Here is an 18,677-nt window from a genome sequence, read left to right as displayed (position 1 = left end):
TATACTGGATTTTATATAGGTAGCTACACCTACAAACACTTTCATATGCGGATATTCTGGCCAACATTGAACTTGGCAATGGTCAGTCTCAAGAATTATTTATCGCTGTTTATGTTTTCTTCCCAAGGTGCATTTGGGATAATTACAAAAATTATGAAATTTATAGATTGCATTATGTGTTTTTTTAAAACCCAGAACAACCTCGAAGGTTTCTAGCCATTCCAAAAGTCCAATAATATTATTTTAGTTGATTAAAAAAATTATAAAATTTATAGGTTGCATTACTTGTTGCCATTCCAGAAATCTAAGAAAATTATTTTAAGGAACTAAATTGTTTTGTGCTTTTTTACTTTGTGACCAAAAGATTAACGTGCTTTATTGCTCAGTTCTTTTAATCCTAAAATTTAAACTATAAATTTTCTTTGTCCATTATTTAACAACTGATTAGTTTTTACAAGTTCCTCACTTTGACCTCAGACAATAAAATCTAAAATTAGACCATTTTACACGACACAACAGATACAGCCTTGAGGGGCCTCAAAAATGTTGTTGTTCCATCAGTCCAGCCAAAGCCTATAGAAGCAAACGAAAATGCATATGTACTTTCAAATTTATTGTATATTTTTATACATTTGCCAATCGCAAATAAACGCTTAGGTATAGAGATTTATATAATATATTCCAAAATACATTAAACACATCAAGAAGCGAATGTAAAAGGACCAAGTCTACAGTAAAACTCACACAAAATACACATAGATTCGAGGTGAAAAAACATTTTCCATTAGATATAATAATATATTATTTTTAATAGGGACTGGGGGTATTTAATACGGAGGGAGTCTCAATGCCACTCAAATATAACGTGGGCCACGAGTAGATAGACAGTCATCAGGGTAATCTGTCCCAGCATCATGGGAAAAACGGTCCTCAAGTACCGGGTGAATGAGAGCTTATAGCCATGTTGCTCGGCAATTCCGGCTGCAATGACATTGGCCGATGCTCCATAAAGGGTTCCATTCCCACCCATCGAAGCGCCCAGGGTGAGAGCCCAAACAAGTGGTTGGAGTGGCAATCCGAGAGATGGCTTAGCTACCAGCGAGGTGACCAACTTCACCATCATGGCAGCCACCGGAATACTATCCAGTATAGAGGAGGCCAGCGCCGACATCCACAGTATCATAAAGATGGCCATGGCCAGGCGATGATTCTTGCCCACCGAAAGGATCACATGCTCGGTGAGCTCTCCGATGCACGAGAAGATGCCCAGTCGCTCCACGCACTCCATCATCACGAACATGGCGGCGAAGAAGAGCAGTGTGGTCCATTCGATGCGGTGCAGCAGGTGCTCCATGTCATCGCGATTCAGGATAATCAACAGCAGGATCATGCCCAGCAGAGCCACCCAGCCAAGGGGCAGGGTCCTCCAATGCGGCACGGATTGGATAAAGAAGCAGATTATAACGAAGATAAGGGCTCCAGCAGATTGCAGGAGCAGCGTCTTGTTTTTGATGGGGTACTGAAATGGGAAGTTATATTTCTAGAGAAAATCCTTAATTGGTCACTCTTTAAACCCGCTTACCTTCTGTTTGAGTTCATCCAATGTGTTCGTATAGACCTCCGAGGATCCCACACCCTTTTGCAATCTTCTAAGAGTCCTTTTGAGCTGCTTAACTTTACCTTGAAGCGTTCCTCTTACCAATTGCGCATCCTTGGAACAGGAGCCCACTGCATTCAGGGCTCTTTGCCACACCTTCATCTCCCTCCTAAGCTCACTCATCTCCTTGGGCTCATTGAGACGCAGTGCATCGATATTGTGATAGAAAAGGCGTAGATATACGCAACTTTGGATAACAGCAAGAACGACACCGGGGAATGTGTGGGCAACAAAGGTGGGGAAGGTGACATCCTAAAAGGAGTGAATTCAATTAGAAACAACACCTTAGAAAAACCTTTAGTAAACCTACATTATCCACAATGAAATGATTAGTGCTGACTATAATACTGATAGGGTCTCCGATGGGCGTTAGGGCTCCTCCGATATTGGCATGAACTATAATGCCCATTACCGCGGGCAGGGGATCCAACTGCATCACCTCACATAAACGGATGGCCACAGGAGTTAGGAGTAGGACAGTTGTCATATTATCCAGCACACTGGAGACCAGGCAGGTGACCAAACACAGACTATATATCATGGGCCATATCTTGCCACCCGAAATCTCGAAACAAAATACAGCTAGGTAGTCGAAAACGCCGGTTTCCGTCAGTATTAAAATAAGCAGCATCATGCAAAAGAGTAGAGTAAGTAACTCCATGTCCATCCATTGGATAATCTCATCCATATTGGGGCGATCTGGCACAGTAAAGATTAATAAATATTTAGAGGTGATGCAATAACCCACCATTAAAACACGCTAAGGCTGTCACCGAAAGAATCGAACAGACCATGGCCACAAAGGTTCTTTCAAACAGTTCCCACACCAGCAGGGCATAGAAGATCAGCAGGATCAGACCAGCCAGGATACTGCCCGTCCTGGCATTCACTATCAAGGGATTGTAGTTGAGAATAATGGCCAAGTCCGTATCCACATCGCTGTGGATATGCAAACGGAACTCGCTGTCCTTCTCGTCCAGGATATCACTGAGTTCCTGGGTCATTTGGTAGGTGCGATTACTGGCCGAAGCCGGAGAACGTACTAACTCCTCTTCGGAGAGCAGAGGCAGACGCCAAGCTGGGAGAACATCCTAAAACAATAATAATTTTTAAATAATGTTTAGTCCACTAAGATTGGGTAACAACCACCTGGAACACCTTGCTGCGATTCTCGCCAATGTAAGTGGACACCTGCGGCTGCACAGTCAGAAATCCAAAGCTCAAAGTCTCGTTTTCAGGGGCATCTAGCGTGGAGAGCTCCCTAAAAGCCCCATGGATCTTCAAGCGAAAGTCACCTGTGGGTTTTTGGATCAACCTAAAATCTAATTATGAAAGAATATAATAAATATAAATATTTATAATTATTATAAGATGATAGTACAACTCACACTTTCCCTGCTCGCCCTGCGGCACATCGATGGTCTTCTCCAGCAGATGCTTCTCACCCACAGAGATCAGCACCACGGCAGCCAGCAGCCAAAAGAGGAGCAGACCTCCTCGTTTCCACAATTTGTCCCTTTGTCGCTGCTCCTTGGAGCGCTTGGATTTGTGATGGATCCGGCGGGCCTGGGACTTGGCATTGCCGGGTCCATTGGTCGGTTCATGGTCGGAATGGGTGGTGGCCTCGTCATCGGTGACATTCTCATCACCCGGCCGGGTTTTGATATCCAGGAAGTCGGAGCCAGCATAGCTGGATCCCGGCTCGTCCTGAATTCGATTGACATTCTTTATGTCCACCTCATCGTATTCATCCTCATCCTCGTCGTCAGTGGCTCCTAAGGAGGAACCTACAAGTGGGTAACATTCAAATAATTAATGAGCTTGCTTATGGCCATGGGAAAGGGCTGACATTTGTTTTGATGTTTGACAGTTTATTGATTTACTGAGGAAGAACAGGGTTTTACGTTTCTGATATTACCAACCACAACTTTAAATTTCTGGGAAACCCCTCTACTCACCATGGATGCGTTCGTTCTCCATCTGAAAACTGGCCATGCTGGGATCGTGACGTATTTCGGCGGGCAGTGCGCGCCATACCTGTAGCGACTGTTCGGTGACCTGGACTGCGGCCACCTGGTTGTGCTGGCAACCGGTCCTGGGACTCCTGTGCTGCAGCTCGATGCCGGGACTTTCCGGTCGCAGATTTCTTATTGTATTCCGGAGACCCATAGTCTTGGGAATTAAAAACAGGTAGCACGGGAAATCGGGTGGCAGAACGTGGGAGCTTTTCCCAGAGATTTTAATGTGGTATATTGGACGTCAGCGAGGTACAGTAGCGGACATCTTTGCCGCACGCGAGGCACAATGCGACTGAACGGAATCTTCAGCGACCGAGTATAAATCCGAGTCGAATGCGAAGCATTTGCGGGGTTTCGGTTTCCATTCAGCCACCGGCGCTGCTTTCAATATTGAAAGTGAAAAGGCCCCCTTAACGGCCCCCGACCTTCGTTTCTACGAGGCATTATAGACGCCGATTCCAGGATGGCGCACGCGCCGAGATATTGTTGTGGATTCCCATGTTTTGCTCGCCTCATTCGGGGTCTACGATTCCCATCAACAAGTTTGCTTTTCACACTCCCACGAATTTCCACACTTTGCCACATTATGACTTATTCAAATGCATTTACTTGACCTATAAATTTTCAACACCCCCGCTTTTAGATGCACTCAATTGTTCATACAACAACTGTTCGGTCTTTAAAAGTATTTATATATATTCCTATTCTTAGCGACTGCTGATAAACTTTTAATCACGTATTGAAGTATGACACTCTTCGAAGGAAAACGTTATTTTTAATTGTCTTATTACAAATGTAATTATTTATTGTTTTAAATATTCTGTGCTTTGCATACTTTCTGGGTTGCCAAAAAAACGGAATCACATTAACTAAAATTGGTTAAACATACAGGAGGTGGGAAAACTTACCGCCGAAATATAAAATTTCAAAAAAATCTTTTTGATTTAAATTATTTTTATTTTTGTTTATCCCATTTTTTTTAATTTTCTATAAATATAAAACAAAGGTTATTATTTTTTCAACCTAAATATAATTTTTGCCAGTCTCAACTAGATTAAAATCATATGGAGGACAAAATGAACTCTCCAATTTTATGGTCAATCTCCAAATTGCAGTCTGATACGGCTTTTAACTGTGGGTTGATTAAACATTAATGCATTCACAAGAAACGTGCCCGAAACGGCTGTTTCAGTAAGCTTGCCCAAACATAAAAGTTAAATTATTTACACAACTTTAAAATAAAAAGTTTAAATATAAAAAGTTAAATTAACCAGAGAAATATTTGCACACATGCTAGGGTTTAAATAAACGAAATTTTGGGACAATCCAAGCCTATAAAAGTCGGTCACAGAGCTCCTTCTGAAACACTATCACCTCGTATTGCAGGGAGTAAAATAATGAAAATAGCCCTGATCTACATAACTGGTAAATAGTATACGCAATCGCTTTGTAAGTTTAATCAATGCTCTTTATTTGCAGTGGGCATTCTGCTCATACAGTTTGTAGAGGTTAAAGCAGATTTCGATTGGGGAGACCTTGGAGATGGTCCCGTCGAGGAAATAATTCCCGGAGATGGAGGTGATACTATCTGGAACCCCGAACCAATGGAGCCCTGTGAGTGTGGAGAAAACCCGACCACAACCGAAAGGCCAAGAAGAACTAAGCGTACCACTACCACTACCGAACGAACCACCCGCAGGCGAACCACCACTAGACCAACCACCAGACGGACCAGTAAAAGGACCACAACAGAACCCACTACCACTCCGGACACAACAGATGAGCCTACAACGACCACGGGTGCATCGTGCACTTGCCCTGCAGTAACGAGCGGCTGTTCCGATCAATCTACTGCAGGCAGTTCCGATACATCCACCGACACATCTACAGACACAACCACAGTGCCTACTACAGTACCTACCACATTGCCTATCACAGTCCCTACCACAGTGCCTACCACAGTGCCTACCACAGTCCCTACCACATTGCCCACCACAGTGCCTACCACCGACACTACAACCACATCAAGTTTAACCTCTAGCGTTAATACTTCTACTGCAACTCCTCCTTGCACATGTCGGCGAGAAACCACAACTACGTCGACAATTGCTCCAACCGGTTCTACCGAAAGATGCCCAATAACAACATCCACAAGTGCTCAAACTACTTCCACACCGACCACAACTTCCACAAGTGCTCCTACTACTTCTACTCCAAGATGCCCAGTAACAACTTCCACAATTTCTCCAACCACTTCCACTGCGCCACCAACTTCCACAAGTGTTCTAACTACTTCTACACCAAGATGCCCAATAACAACGTCCACAAGTGCTCCAACCACTACCACTGCGACAACAACTACTAAAAGTACTTCTACTACTTCCACCCCAAGATGCCCAATAACAACGTCCACAAGTGCTCCAACCACTACCACTGCGACAACAACTTCTACAAGTACTTCTACTACTTCCACCCCACGATGCCCAGTATCTACGTCAACAATTGCTCCAATCACTTCCACTGCGACAACAACTTCTACAAGTGTTCCTACTACACCTACCCCAAGATGCCCAGTTACAACATCTACAATTCCTTCAACCACTTCCACTGCGACAACATCTTCCACAAGTACTCCTGCTACTTCTACCCCAAGGTGCCCAGTTACAACGTCCACAAGTGCTCCAACCACTTCCACTACGACAACAACTTCCACAAATACTCCTAGTACTTCTACACCAAGATGCCCCGTAACAACTTCCACAACTCCTCCAACCACTTCCACTGCGATCACAGCTTCGACAAGTGTTCCAACTACTTCTACACCAAGATGCCCAATAACAACGTCCACAAGTGTTCCAACCACTACCACTGCGACAACCACTTCTACAAGTACTTCTACTACTTCCACCCCACGATGCCCAGTATCTACGTCAACAATAGCTCCAACCACTTCGACTGCGACAACAGCTTCCACAAGTGTTCCTACTACTTCTACCCCAAGATGCCCAGTTACAACGCCTACAAGTCCTCCAACCACTTCCACAGAGACAACAACTTCCATAAGTACTCCTAGTACTTCTACCCCAAGATGCCCAATAACAACGTCCACAATTGTTCCAACCACTACCACTGCGACAACCACTTCTACAAGTACTTCTACTACTTCCACCACACGATGCCCAGTATCTTCGTCAACAATTGATCCAACCACTTCCACTGCGACCACAGCTTCGACAAGTGTTCCAACTACTTCTACACCAAGATGCCCAATAACAACGTCCACAAGTGTTCCAACCACTACCACTGCGACAACCACTTCTACAAGTACTTCTACTACTTCCACCCCACGATGCCCAGTATCTTCGTCAACAATTGATCCAACCACTTCCACTGCGACCACAGCTTCGACAAGTGTTCCAACTACTTCTACACCAAAATGCCCAATAACAACGTCCACAAGTGCTCCAACCACTACCACTGCGACAACAACTTCTGCAAGTACTTCAACTACTTCCACCCCACGATGCCCAGTATCTACGTCAACAATTGCTCCAACCACTTCCACTGCTACACCAACTTCCACAAGTGTTCCTACTACACCTACCCCAAGATGCCCAGTTACAACATCTACAATTCCTTCAACCACTTCCACTGCGACAACATCTTCCACAAGTACTCCTACTACTTCTACCCCAAGATGCCCAGTTACAACGCCCACAAGTACTCCAACAACTTCCACTGCGACAACAACTTCTACAACTTCCACCCCACGATGCCCAGTATCTTCGTCAACAATTGCTCCAACCACTTCCACTGCGACACCAACTTCCACAAGTGTTCCTACTACACCTACCCCAAGATGCCCCGTAACAACTTCCACAATTCCTCCAACCACTTCCACTGCGACCACAGCTTCGACAAGTGTTCCAACAACTTCTACACAAAGATGCCCAATAACAACGTCCACAAGTGCTCCAACCACTACCTCTGCGACAACATCTTCCACAAGTACTCCTACTTCTTCTACCCCAAGATGCCCAGTTACAACTTCCACAATTCCTTCAACCACTTCCACTGCGACAACATCTTCCACAAGTACTACTAGTACTTCTACCCCAAGATGCCAAATAACAACGTCCACAAGTGCTCCAACCACTACCACTGCGACAACAACTTCTACAAGTACTTCTACTACTACCACCCCACGATGCCCAGTATCTTCGTCAACAAGTGCTTCAACCACTTCCGCTGCGACAACAACTTCTACAAGTGTTTCCACTACACCTACCCCAAGATGCCCAGTTACAACATCTACAATTCCTTTAACCACTTCCACTGCGACAACATCTTCCACAAGTACTCCTACTACTTCTACCCCAAGATGCCCAGTAACAACGTCCACAATTCTTCCAACCACTTCCACTGCGACTACAGCTTCGACAAGTGTTCCAACTACTTCTACACCAAGATGCCCAACAACAACGTCCACAAGTGCCCAAACCACTTCCACTGCGACAACAACTTCCACAAGTACTCCTGGTACTTCTACCCAAAGATGCCCAACAACAACGTCCACAAGTGCTCCAACCACTACCACTGCGACAACTTCTACAAGTACTCCTACTACTTCCACCCCACGATGCCCAGTATCAACTTCAACAATTGCTCCAACCACTTCCACTACGACAACAACTTCTACAACTGTTCCTACTACATCTACCCCAAGATGCCCAGTAACAACTTCCACAATTCCCTCAACCACTTCCACTGCGACAATATCGTCCACAAGTACTCCTACTACTTCCACACCAAGATGCCCAGTTACAACGTCCACAAGTGCTCCAACCACTACCACTGCGACAACAACTTCCACAAGTACTCCTACTACTTCCACACCACGATGCCCAGTATCAACGTCAACAATTGCTCCGACCACTTCCACTACGACAACAACTTCCACAAGTGTTCCTACTACTTCTACCCCAAGAAGCCCAGTGACCACGTCCACAATTCCTCCAACCACATCCACTGCGACTACAGCTTCGACAAGTGTTCCAACTACTTCTACACCAAGATGCCCAATAACAACGACCACAAGTGCTCCAACCACTTCCACAAGTACTTCTAGTACTTCCACCCCGAGATGCCCAGTATCAACGTCAACAATTGCTCCAACCTCTTCCACTACGACAACAACTTCCACAAGTACTCCTAGTACTTCTACCCAAAGATGCCCAGTGACAACGTCCACAAGTGCTCCAACCACTTCCACTGCGACAACAACTTCCACAAGTAGCCCAGTAACAACTTCTACAATTCCTTCAACCACTTCCACTGCGACAATATCGTCCACAAGTACTCCTACTACTTCCTCCCCGAGATGCCCAGTATCAACGTCAACAATTGCTGCAACCACTTCCACTACGACAACAACTTCCACAAGTGTTCCTACTACATCTACCCCAAGATGCCCAGTAACAACTTCCACAATTCCTCCAACCACTTCCACTGCGACAACAATATCGCCTTCTCCAACAACCCAGAGCTTGTCCACTACCACACCAGCGATTACAATTCCCACGACAACAAGCACAACCGTTCGTCCGTTAACCACGACGCGTCGTCCTTGTCCTTGCCGGCCACAACCTCCCAGTCAGATTCCGCCGTGGTCTTGGTGGTATCCTTACCCAACTTACCCCAATCCCGCGTGGCCCTGGCAGCCAAACCCAGTTATCCCGCAGTGGCCGCAGTTCCCAGGACTTCCAAATCCTCAATGGCCGCAGCTTCCAGGATTTCCGAATCCTCAGTGGCCGCAGTTTCCAGGACATCTAAATCCTCAGTGGCCGCAGCTACCAGGGCCAGGTAATCAGCTGCCCCTGCCATCTCCTCAGTGGCCCTGGCCTTGGCCAAGACCACCAGTAGTGATTCCTGCATCCAACGAATGTGAAAACATATGCGAAAACCTATTAAAGGGAGTTAAGTATCAGGAGGATCTCATCAGAAGGTGTTTGTGTCCACGTCCATAATTCTACAAGAAAAATGTAGAATAATTTAATTTAATTACGAAATTGTTAAAGTCTATATTATTAAAATAAAATGTATTGTTAAAAAAAAAAATTGTTTAAATGAACATGAAGCTTAAAACTTTAGAAAGATATCTAGACAGGTTTTTTGGACATGTTATCACCTGCAACAAAAATATATTTTTAGAAAGATTGTACTTATGTTAGATCTGATATCAATTATGGCAATTCAGAAAAATTATAAGTCTGATTTGACCCGTGAATATTAAATTGATATTCACACTTGTTCTTTCTGTGTAGTTACGGTGAATAATACAAACATTGTTACCAAGTGTTTAAACATGCAAATATAAATATAATTTAAACAAGTTTTTAATATTTACATTTTTATATTAATAAACTGAATTAAGACATGTGGGGTACTTGTACAGGCAGAAATGTATTACACCTTTGCTATAAAAATGGGTCAATGTGCCTTTGCTACCGGATCCTGCTACAATATTGGACAAATTGAGCCCCTTCGTTGTTAAGTTCCAGATTGGCGCAGGCGCCTATATGGTCTTCTAGATTCTCTTGTTTTGTTCGAATCGTTCGCACACCCACAAAAGCTTGGGCGCCATCCATCAACAAGTTTTCATATTGCAGTCCTCCCCCTTTATCGACACTTGACTAGATTATTACTTATTTAAACGCAATGATTTGACCCATTATATTCTAGCGCCATCGCGTTTGGTTGCACTCCATTGCTCATGCGACATTTGGTCGGTCGCACTTTATATTTGTTTTCTAAACGATTGCTCAAGAGCTAATATAAGTTGGACCCCACAATTGGGACGGGTTTAATGACCAATTGTCATGGGGATTACGGAACTCATTCCACCTTGAATTGGCTTAAATCATTAGCTAGTGATGAGGACAAGTAGATTGAGGTGAGGAAAATGTGTCGATTTTATGTAACCTCCCAAAATGTACCTCTTAAAAAACTACAGTGAAATTATTAAGCATACAACAAAATGCATTATATCAGATTTTTATACTTTTAGGCAATCAAAATAAAATCAAAAATAAAATAACATTTAATATAATCTAAGTAAAAACAATTTTACAGAGTATTTTAAGACTACTACTCCTTTTCGACCCAGTCAAACCATAATTTGCTGGTAATTTATCAAAATCTAGATTATTATCCATCTGATGGATTATGTTTCGGGTCGATTAGTACCCAATTTCGAGGGGACGATTAAAGTTCGTCCTTCGTTCAGGTGAGCTTGCACATTTCCTACACAATGAGCAGATGTTAATGGGTGCCTTTCTCTTTTTGGTTTTTTTTGTTGCTAACTTGTTAATACAAATACACGGTGTGCCAATTCAGAAATCCAACAAACTATAGTGGACATACTAACAAAAACAGCTAGCAAGGCAAATAACAAGTTGTTTACACAAAGAAGGCTTTTTGAGTGGACCTTGGAAATAAAAGAAGTCCTACATACAGTACATAACTTCAAAATTGAGATCATAGTCAATACATATAAAACGCCCACCCACTTGATTTTGCTTCTAAGATAGAAAAATGATTTAAAAATTAGTTTTATTTACATTTGGAATACATGGCGTATGCTTAATTTGAGCACGAAAAGTCCACTCTAAAGGACACACACACGTGGTAACAAAGGGGGATAACGCTTACCCCAACCCAAAACCACCAAAATGGGTCGGGGGTGGATATAGTTTGGCCCTGCTCACTGGCTAGCGCGCAAAAAATAATTTTGTTATTGTGTTTTCCCTCATAAGTGGACATGACTGACCCAACGAAAGCTCATTCAGCGCTGGACAGGCGAGCTGGAAAGGTTCAAGGCGGAAGATGTCATCGCCGGCAGAGCGGGCGAACTTCGTGCAGCACTTCGGACAGACAACCTGAGCGATGGGCTGCGGCTCCTCCATGGATACGCAGACGAATCCTGTCGTCACGGAGGTCAGCTCGGAAATGCAACCTCGCCAGAATGGCGCCGCCGGTGTAATGGTAGTTGTGCGAGTCCTTTCACCTCCTTTCTTAATCAATACCCCCTCCTCCATTTCGTCATCAGAATATTGTCGAGCAGTATGTGCGCCTGGACGAACAGATCAGCAAGCTGGAGGGCACTTGTCCTGGTCCGCGAATGGCCACCGCCGAGGCTTGGGTGGAACATCTGCAGAGCAAGCACGAGGCGATGCTGGGACTGGAGGGCATGGGAGTGGCTCCTTTGCGGGAGAGGGAACTGGAAACGGAGGAGGGCATGCCCCTTCCGGGTTACACGATGGGCCGGCAGGGCGACCCAATTGTGGCTAACACACCCACAAAGGACTTGGCCCAGGTAAATGACCTACCATTTACAAGTGTGATGTAATTTTCCTTAGTATATTATTAACTTCCGTTTTTAGCTCGCCTACAACCTGGGCGTAATTGGCGATGCCCGCAAGGCTTCCATGCACGAGGACTTCTTTGCCAACCTGAGCGAGTCCGCTTTATATTTGCTCAGCATTCGTTTCTACGGAGAGTTGCTGGAACACACCAAGGTTCGTCTGAAGACCCTCGTCGAGAGCTATGCGGAGTTGAACGAGCTGTACGTTAAGCAAGATGGAATTATAGCGTACATAAGTGGGGGAACGTACATGACCCGGCTGGAGGAGAGAATTGATGAGCAGCTGGAGGCGGCCAGAGATACAAGAGATAAGCTGGGAAGCGCCCTGGAGCAGTGGCGCATCTGCGGATTACTGCTTAGAGCAGCTGCCAATTCCTCCACGCAGGCATTGAAGCAGTGGCGACAGCTTGGCAGGATGATGTGAGTAACAAACAGTGAACAATGAAGCATAGGTTGATATGTAATTCACTTATAGAGATCCCAAACAGAAGCTTCAGTGGGCCTTGGACTGCCGAAGTCTGCTACATGCGTCCATGGTATCCCTGGAGGCAGCTCATATGGCTCTGCCGCACGTGGAACTTAAGTACATGAGTCATCGGCAAGTCCTGGCCGTTAAGCACTGTAATACCTACCTAATCACGGACATAGCCAACAAGGCGCGGTGAGTTATTAGGTCACTCTTCTCGAGGAACTTCTCCAATGCAAGACAAATCCTTTTTAGGTACGAGCACACGAGTCGCGTCTTTTCCAGCTACGAATCGAACATGTCTAAGACATGCACTTGGCTCTACGAGACCTTTAACAACACTCTACGCCCCGACTTTGACAAAGCGGAGGAGAATGTGTGCAAGCTGTCCAAGACGCTACGGGATCATCGCGAGGAGGTCTTTGGCACAGTACAAAAATGACAAGGAACTAAATTGCTCATTATTCTGGGTTTTTGTACATTACTTTAATAAACAGTAGGCATAACGTTAGTACCAATAACTCTTAGCTGGCGTGCGTTCTTCCTTAATGCCCATTTCCTCCATGATGTCCATCTCGAAGGTGGACAACTTGGGCTGGAAGGTGATCTCGCCCACCACAGCGCCTGAAATGGATCGAAAGGATGGTTAAACACGAAGATGAATGATATTTAGTGAAAAGGCATACCTGGCGTATCCTTCTCCCTTTCGATATAGGCATTTGGGGTCTTGTAATCGTGCGTCTGGTTGTTTGTCTCCGGAACGGGTATGATTCTGCCCGATCGCAGGGAAACGCGCACTTTCTCTCCCTCCTCCGTGAAGCGCCACTCGAAGTCTGTGCCCTGCAGATCCGAGGGATCCACCAGACGGATGTCCTTGGTAACATGCAGCGGCGCCTCGGACTTGATTATGATGCCGGGGAACTCTTTCTCACCGCCCACTTTGCGGTAGTGCCAGTTGAGGCCCTCCACAATGACCCAGTTGCGCTCGGGGATCACCTGGGTGACGATGCCCTGCTTTCCCTTGTCCTTGCCCACTAGGACTTCGATGCGATCGCCGCGGAAGAAGCTCCAGTCTTCTGTAAGGATAATTAAAATAGGTTAAAAGGGATAGCACAGATACTTGTATATCATCTCCTCACCAATTGGTTCCACCAGCACATGGCGACGCACTGTTCCGGGCATATTCTGTTGACGGAAGTGTCCCGTCCATGAGCGATTTGTGGTGTAGCGGAATCGCTTGCGCTCCACTGTGCGGGGCAAATAATTAATTTCCTTGGGCGTTTGCCAGTACACCTGTTTGAAATTAATAGAAATTGAGGTTTATTTATGCAGATACATTTTTCATTTAAAATCTGTTACGTGAGCCACCTTGTAAAAGATCTTCAATGAAAACGGCTTCTTCTGTTACCTGCTTTTTGCTGCGCTCGATGTATTCCTTGGGCAGATTGGAGAAGTTCTTCAATTTGCTGGCCAAATATTGTGTTATACGCATTGTGGAAGCTTAATTCAACAATTAACAAAAATTAAGAAATTAAATGCGGCTTGCAATCAGCTGTTTGAACCTGAAGAAGAGCCAGTCACAGCGAAACGTAGCTCCATTACTTGTTAACTGTTTATGCGGTGACAGAAAACATGAACAATAATATGTATTTATTTCTATGACTTAAGATTAAAATCTATCTGTAGAATAATGGTATTTAAGTACAATGGCGTTACTATTAGTATTAAATAAATTATAAATATGAATATATATTGACGTTCAAATAAAATAAAAATCAAAATGTGTTAAATTATTTGTTTCAAAACTAATGGTATTTATATGTTCTCTCAAAATTCCGTTAATATTATTTAATAATTTACTCATACTGATTAACAAATTCGCGAAAAACCAAGTGACCATCGTGTAAACTCCGTTCGTTGCGACTGACAAATCCGCAAAGAAGAAGCAGCTGTTATTTGTGCTGCTCTTGGGTTTTTTTATCGCTCCCAGCAGCCCTAAATTGCAATGCAAACCGGCTTATTATAAACAAAAAGGTAAACGCTAGACTATATAAATGTGGGCACGTGCAGGTGCAGCTCCATTAAAAGACGCGCTCGCGTACGGAGACGTCTATTCTGGGCAGCACCATCTATCCACCAGAAAAGGGGCCTCTCAGCGCTTAGTCACATAGTCACTTCCATATCGCGACACACACACCCTGATAACCCAGTTCCTGCCCAGCCATAAGTTCTTAGAATAACAAGCAATATGTCTCACCACATAGATATGGAAGACCACCCCGATCCGGAGCCTGTGCTGCTCTCCAAGCACGCCAAGAACCTGCTGCGGTTCCTCAATCTCCTGCCTGCTCGCATGGCCTCGCATGATAACACCAGGTTAGTGCATACTCACATTATCCTTTCAATCAGATTACCTTACATATCTTCTTTTCCCCAGGAGCACCATTGTATTCTTCGCCGTCTGCGGCCTGGATGTACTGAACTCCCTGCACTTGGTGCCGCCACAAATGCGGCAGGATATCATTGACTGGATCTACGGAGGATTGGTTGTGCCACGCGACAACGAGAAGAACTGCGGCGGCTTCATGGTGAGCATAAATTTGCGTCTGTCAGGTGAACAAACAGCTCGTCGACAAGCAAAACAGAACCGCCTTCCACTCCCACATCCACTCGCATTCGAATTCCTTATCTCCATACGTGGCCAGGCAGCAGACACTGCGGCAGACCTTGTCGCATCCCCACATATTGGTTGTTTATCCAGTCAGTTGATATGGAAGCATATCGTATTTTCTTCTCTGAAAACCACCCACAATGTTTATACTCGGAAGCTAAAACATTACACCCTACTATTCATCATAAATAACGAAGAAATTCTTATGTAAGGATCAAGAACCCATTTAAACTCTATTTACGGCGCCACGTTTATTTCCCCTTCACACCATACAAATCGACCTGCTTGCACATACAATAGCTGTTGAATTAATAGCACCACATATGCCAGTTATAAATTAGAAGAATATTTAAGTACAGTTTACTTACTCATGGTTAAATATATGTATTTTATTAGAGGTCAGCTACCCCTATTATCAAAACAAGTGATTCAAAGTTGCAATGTAAAAAAATATTGCTAAAATGTTTCTACCTCACTTATTAATTACAAAGTCAACTCATCTGCTTCCCATTAAAAGCCAATTCACTATTATTACGACCTCCACTGTTCAAATATGCATAATTGTAGGGGAGTTCTCCATTTGCGCAGCAGCTCGATTACCAAGAAACAAACCCCACCCCACCGCCACCTTGGTTTTATCGCGCCACGCTTTATCAGCGAAGCTAGCGACATGCAAAACCACTTTGAGATAGATAGATCAATTAATTGGATTCTTTGCAGGGCTGCCGCGCCATGGTGCCGAAAAGCGAGGACGCCGAGATCTTGGAGTGCATGCGGAAGTACCAGTGGGGCCACCTGGCCATGACGTACACCAGCCTTGCCGTGCTGGTCACCCTGGGCGATGATTTGTCCCGCCTGGATCGCAAGAGCATTGTGGACGGAGTGGCTGCCGTGCAGAAGGCAGAGGGCAGCTTCAGCGCCTGCATCGATGGCAGCGAGGATGATATGCGTTTCGTGTACTGCGCCGCCACCATCTGCTACATGCTGGACTACTGGGGCGACGTGAACAAGGAGGCCATGTTCCAGTTCATCACCCGGAGCCTGCGGTACGATTACGGTTTCAGCCAGGAGCTGGAGGGCGAGGCCCATGGCGGCACCACATTCTGTGCTCTGGCTGCTCTGCATCTCAGTGGACAGTTACATCGTCTGGATGCCGCAACGGTGGAGCGTATGAAGCGCTGGCTCATTTTCCGGCAGATGGATGGATTCCAGGGACGCCCGAATAAGCCAGTGGACACTTGTTACTCGTTTTGGATTGGTGCATCGCTCTGCATTCTTGACAGCTTTGAGCTAACCGACTACGCCAAGAACCGGGAATTCATCTTGAGCACGCAGGATAAGCTGATTGGCGGATTTGCCAAATGGCCACAGGCCACTCCAGATCCATTTCACACCTACCTAGGCCTCTGCGGTCTGGCCTTTACCGGCGAACCCGGTCTGAGTGCCGTGAATCCCAGTCTTAACATGTCCATGGCCGCATACGCTCACCTGCAACACCTGCACGAGCAGTGGCGATCTGAAGATGGTCGCGGCGATGCAGACCTAGGTCTGAGCTCCGCCGCCAAGCAGCAACTGCAGCTGACGAAAGGTGGCGAGGAGAAAGCCACCACAACGACTACCTCTAACTCGCCATTAATTCCGGCACAATGATGGGAATTTGCACAAAGTCCAAGGGGAATGTTAAAGCACACTATTGTATTTATATTGGCCGCATTTCAGCCACGCTTTTTTACCTGTATTTTAATGCGAAAAGCTCGAGCTTTTGGAGAGAGAGATGAATAAGTAAGTATGTTTATTGTACAGCCTAAATTAATGTTAACAATGTGTAAGATTAAGCTTAAAGGTAAATTAAAGCGTCCCATGCTGAGGCATGTATTTACAGCAAAAACATTTTGGATAGCCTCGAAAGCCTCCTTGGTACATTGAGTTTATTGGTCCGGAATCGGGGTTAATCTCACACCTGCAGGAACAGGCGGTGGTGATGCAAGCTAGGCATGTAGCCCATGCCGGGCCGATCGATGTGCACACGTCCACGGAGCGGGGCTAGCACTCGTTCAGTGACCAGTGGGCAGCGCTGCACCATCAAAGACTGCAGCAGCGGGCAACTCTGGGTGAGGGCGCTGCGGAAGAAGAGGGAAAACGAAGTGGAGGCTAGTAAACAAGAAAGTCGCTGGGATAGAAGTCGTTCAGGTTGTACGCGTTGTGTCCCACATCCTGCTGCGGCCTATCGATGTAGAGACGCCGCTGACGAAGCGGCGCCAGGGAACGCTCCGTAACCCGCGGACAGCGGCGGATGAGCAAGGTCCGGAGGCGCGGACAGTGCACTGACAAAGCGCTGAAAGATACGCAGATGCGGATGCAGATGCAGATTGGTTTCCCCAGAAACACACAGACACAAGGCACTCACAGGATTACAGACAACATGACAACACAGCCGTCAGGGTTTACTTACTGCACTCCATAGTCGGAGATGGCTGGACAGCCGATCAGGTTGATGTGCTCCAGCTCGCGGCAATAGTTTCCAATCTGGATGAGTACTTGGTCGGTAACACTGGGCGTATTCGCGAGCGACAGTACGGTGAGCTTGTTCAGCTTCCGGAAAAATATAATCAGGCAGCGCTCTCCAATGGCGCCGCAGTACGAGATGTCGAACTCCACCAGCTTGCTCTGGTGCAGCGTTAGAGCGTCCACTGCTCCAGTGGTAAGCCATTGGCACTTGGACAGCTTCAGGACGCGCAAACCCTTGCACTCCACAATGATCGGCTGCAGCGAAAGGGCCGTGATATTGACGCACTCGTTCAGGTTGACGGCCCACAGGCGTTTCTTGTTGTTGGCCAGCAGTGGCAGCAGCAGCTCATCCGTCAGCCATCGGCAGCAGGCCAGGTGAAGCACCTCCAGCCGTCGGCAGCACCGGGCGAGCACTCGAAAGCCCACATCAATATTGCTTGTGTTGTTCCCGGAGAGATGGAGCTCCTGCCTTTTTTCCAGAGCAGCCTCTACGAAGCGTTGCGCGGTACGCGAGCAGCAGCGCAAGTTGAAGAGATCCTTGAGCGACAGGTAGACTGCCACCTGGGGGATAAGCACGTCGTCCCAGCAGACGTCGAACAGAGATTTCGGAGCCGGAGTGGTCGAGCTAAAAAGTGGCCTTGGGCTGGGTGTTCGCGGTGGGGGGCCACCGCTGGCCATGGCCGCCAGGTGGGCCTCCTCCTCGGGATGCAGAGTGCACATGCTGCCGCCTCCGGTTACGTGATGTGCCCACCAACGGAGCACTCCAACGCGATCCTCAGGTGCTCGGCGAGAACGCAGTTGTGTTGTTTACTTGCAAGCAATCAGCTGTGCTTTCGACATTCACACAAAACAAAGGCACTAGCTTTGTAGAGTGGCCCTTCTAATTTTAGTATTTTACTCGTCTACGGTATTTCTATTAGTATTTTTCATGTGTG

General features: G+C 46.0%; 7 protein-coding genes across 10 annotated transcripts; 4 read left to right on the top strand and 3 right to left on the bottom strand.

The window, feature by feature from the left end:
* Positions 1-592: 592 nt before the first annotated feature.
* hoe2 (hoepel2) lies at positions 593-3,979 on the bottom strand. The gene is made up of 7 exons (XM_017068606.4): positions 3,616-3,979; positions 3,046-3,444; positions 2,807-2,979; positions 2,406-2,748; positions 1,968-2,356; positions 1,583-1,909; positions 593-1,519 (listed from the first exon to the last, which is right to left on the bottom strand). The coding sequence occupies exons 1-7, from the start codon at positions 3,824-3,826 to the stop codon at positions 845-847; spliced, it is 2,517 nt and encodes an 838-aa protein (XP_016924095.4). The 5' UTR covers positions 3,827-3,979; the 3' UTR covers positions 593-844.
* A 3,816-nt stretch (positions 3,980-7,795) lies between these two features.
* LOC139352197 (probable serine/threonine-protein kinase clkA) lies at positions 7,796-8,942 on the top strand. The gene is made up of 2 exons (XM_070994278.1): positions 7,796-8,047; positions 8,114-8,942. Exons 1-2 carry the CDS (start codon positions 7,796-7,798, stop codon positions 8,801-8,803), a joined length of 942 nt encoding a protein of 313 aa, XP_070850379.1. The 3' UTR covers positions 8,804-8,942.
* LOC118876815 (serum factor response D-like) lies at positions 8,819-9,541 on the top strand. The gene is made up of 2 exons (XM_070996595.1): positions 8,819-8,889; positions 8,977-9,541. Exons 1-2 carry the CDS (start codon positions 8,819-8,821, stop codon positions 9,539-9,541), a joined length of 636 nt encoding a protein of 211 aa, XP_070852696.1.
* A 1,925-nt stretch (positions 9,542-11,466) lies between these two features.
* synr (BH3-only protein sayonara) lies at positions 11,467-13,089 on the top strand. 2 transcript variants are annotated; one of them, XM_017070520.4, is made up of 5 exons: positions 11,467-11,712; positions 11,783-12,049; positions 12,117-12,517; positions 12,573-12,758; positions 12,819-13,089. In XM_017070520.4, the coding sequence occupies exons 1-5, from the start codon at positions 11,620-11,622 to the stop codon at positions 13,003-13,005; spliced, it is 1,134 nt and encodes a 377-aa protein (XP_016926009.3). In that variant the 5' UTR covers positions 11,467-11,619; the 3' UTR covers positions 13,006-13,089. The 2 variants fall into 2 exon arrangements, with proteins under 2 accessions (XP_016926009.3, XP_016926001.3); XM_017070512.4 differs by having other exon boundaries at positions 11,474-11,718.
* On the bottom strand, positions 13,032-14,135 carry mRpL24 (mitochondrial ribosomal protein L24). Its single transcript, XM_017070532.4, has 4 exons — positions 13,972-14,135; positions 13,703-13,856; positions 13,250-13,639; positions 13,032-13,187 (listed from the first exon to the last, which is right to left on the bottom strand). Exons 1-4 carry the CDS (start codon positions 14,053-14,055, stop codon positions 13,072-13,074), a joined length of 744 nt encoding a protein of 247 aa, XP_016926021.3. The 5' UTR covers positions 14,056-14,135; the 3' UTR covers positions 13,032-13,071.
* Positions 14,136-14,465: 330 nt separating this feature from the next.
* betaggt-I (geranylgeranyl transferase type-1 subunit beta) lies at positions 14,466-17,122 on the top strand. Of its 2 annotated transcripts, XM_017090285.4 has the most exons (4): positions 14,466-14,597; positions 14,828-14,939; positions 15,001-15,151; positions 15,955-17,122. In XM_017090285.4, the coding sequence occupies exons 2-4, from the start codon at positions 14,830-14,832 to the stop codon at positions 16,882-16,884; spliced, it is 1,191 nt and encodes a 396-aa protein (XP_016945774.3). In that variant the 5' UTR covers positions 14,466-14,597; positions 14,828-14,829; the 3' UTR covers positions 16,885-17,122. The 2 variants fall into 2 exon arrangements, with proteins under 2 accessions (XP_016945774.3, XP_065720240.2); XM_065864168.2 differs by lacking the exon at positions 14,466-14,597 and having other exon boundaries at positions 14,657-14,939.
* Positions 16,995-18,576, bottom strand: jet (F-box and leucine rich repeat protein jetlag). 2 transcript variants are annotated; one of them, XM_017090288.4, is made up of 2 exons: positions 17,687-18,571; positions 16,995-17,354 (listed from the first exon to the last, which is right to left on the bottom strand). In XM_017090288.4, the coding sequence occupies exons 1-2, from the start codon at positions 18,460-18,462 to the stop codon at positions 17,189-17,191; spliced, it is 942 nt and encodes a 313-aa protein (XP_016945777.3). In that variant the 5' UTR covers positions 18,463-18,571; the 3' UTR covers positions 16,995-17,188. The 2 variants fall into 2 exon arrangements, with proteins under 2 accessions (XP_016945777.3, XP_016945776.3); XM_017090287.4 differs by lacking the exon at positions 16,995-17,354 and adding an exon at positions 17,361-17,569 and having other exon boundaries at positions 17,687-18,576.
* Between the last annotated feature and the right edge of the window lie 101 nt (positions 18,577-18,677).

Source organism: Drosophila suzukii, chromosome 2L (genome assembly GCF_043229965.1).
Source record: "Drosophila suzukii chromosome 2L, CBGP_Dsuzu_IsoJpt1.0, whole genome shotgun sequence".
In the NCBI taxonomy this organism is placed as follows: domain Eukaryota; kingdom Metazoa; phylum Arthropoda; class Insecta; order Diptera; family Drosophilidae; genus Drosophila; species Drosophila suzukii.
The sequence above is the reverse complement of the archived record's forward strand: the minus strand, read 5'-3'. Positions and strand labels throughout refer to the sequence as shown.

What these genes read in the sequence shown, in the direction of transcription:
- hoe2 (XM_017068606.4), bottom strand. Translation starts at nt 3,826, where the DNA reads ATGGGTCTCCGGAATACAATAAGAAATCTGCGACCGGAAAGTCCCGGC. An exon ending in GCAGGGCGAGCAGGGAAAGT is followed by an intron (nt 2,980 to 3,045) that starts GTGAGTTGTACT and finishes TTTCATAATTAG; the next exon opens with ATTTTAGGTTGATCCAAAAA. An exon ending in AGCCTTAGCGTGTTTTAATG is followed by an intron (nt 2,357 to 2,405) that starts GTGGGTTATTGC and finishes TTACTGTGCCAG; the next exon opens with ATCGCCCCAATATGGATGAG.
- LOC139352197 (XM_070994278.1), top strand. Translation starts at nt 7,796, where the DNA reads ATGCCAAATAACAACGTCCACAAGTGCTCCAACCACTACCACTGCGAC. An exon ending in ACAAGTACTCCTACTACTTC is followed by an intron (nt 8,048 to 8,113) that starts TACCCCAAGATG and finishes GACTACAGCTTC; the next exon opens with GACAAGTGTTCCAACTACTT.
- synr (XM_017070512.4), top strand. Translation starts at nt 11,620, where the DNA reads ATGGGCTGCGGCTCCTCCATGGATACGCAGACGAATCCTGTCGTCACG. An exon ending in CCACAAAGGACTTGGCCCAG is followed by an intron (nt 12,050 to 12,116) that starts GTAAATGACCTA and finishes TTCCGTTTTTAG; the next exon opens with CTCGCCTACAACCTGGGCGT. An exon ending in CGACAGCTTGGCAGGATGAT is followed by an intron (nt 12,518 to 12,572) that starts GTGAGTAACAAA and finishes ATTCACTTATAG; the next exon opens with AGATCCCAAACAGAAGCTTC.
- mRpL24 (XM_017070532.4), bottom strand. Translation starts at nt 14,055, where the DNA reads ATGCGTATAACACAATATTTGGCCAGCAAATTGAAGAACTTCTCCAAT. An exon ending in TCGAGCGCAGCAAAAAGCAG is followed by an intron (nt 13,857 to 13,971) that starts GTAACAGAAGAA and finishes AATTTCAAACAG; the next exon opens with GTGTACTGGCAAACGCCCAA. An exon ending in AAGGGAGAAGGATACGCCAG is followed by an intron (nt 13,188 to 13,249) that starts GTATGCCTTTTC and finishes GATCCATTTCAG; the next exon opens with GCGCTGTGGTGGGCGAGATC.
- jet (XM_017090287.4), bottom strand. Translation starts at nt 18,462, where the DNA reads ATGTGCACTCTGCATCCCGAGGAGGAGGCCCACCTGGCGGCCATGGCC. An exon ending in ATCTCCGACTATGGAGTGCA is followed by an intron (nt 17,570 to 17,686) that starts GTAAGTAAACCC and finishes CGTATCTTTCAG; the next exon opens with CGCTTTGTCAGTGCACTGTC.
- betaggt-I (XM_065864168.2), top strand. Translation starts at nt 14,812, where the DNA reads ATGTCTCACCACATAGATATGGAAGACCACCCCGATCCGGAGCCTGTG. An exon ending in GCCTCGCATGATAACACCAG is followed by an intron (nt 14,940 to 15,000) that starts GTTAGTGCATAC and finishes TCTTTTCCCCAG; the next exon opens with GAGCACCATTGTATTCTTCG. An exon ending in AGAACTGCGGCGGCTTCATG is followed by an intron (nt 15,152 to 15,954) that starts GTGAGCATAAAT and finishes GATTCTTTGCAG; the next exon opens with GGCTGCCGCGCCATGGTGCC.
- LOC118876815 (XM_070996595.1), top strand. Translation starts at nt 8,819, where the DNA reads ATGCCCAGTATCAACGTCAACAATTGCTCCAACCTCTTCCACTACGAC. An exon ending in AACTTCCACAAGTACTCCTA is followed by an intron (nt 8,890 to 8,976) that starts GTACTTCTACCC and finishes CAAGTAGCCCAG; the next exon opens with TAACAACTTCTACAATTCCT.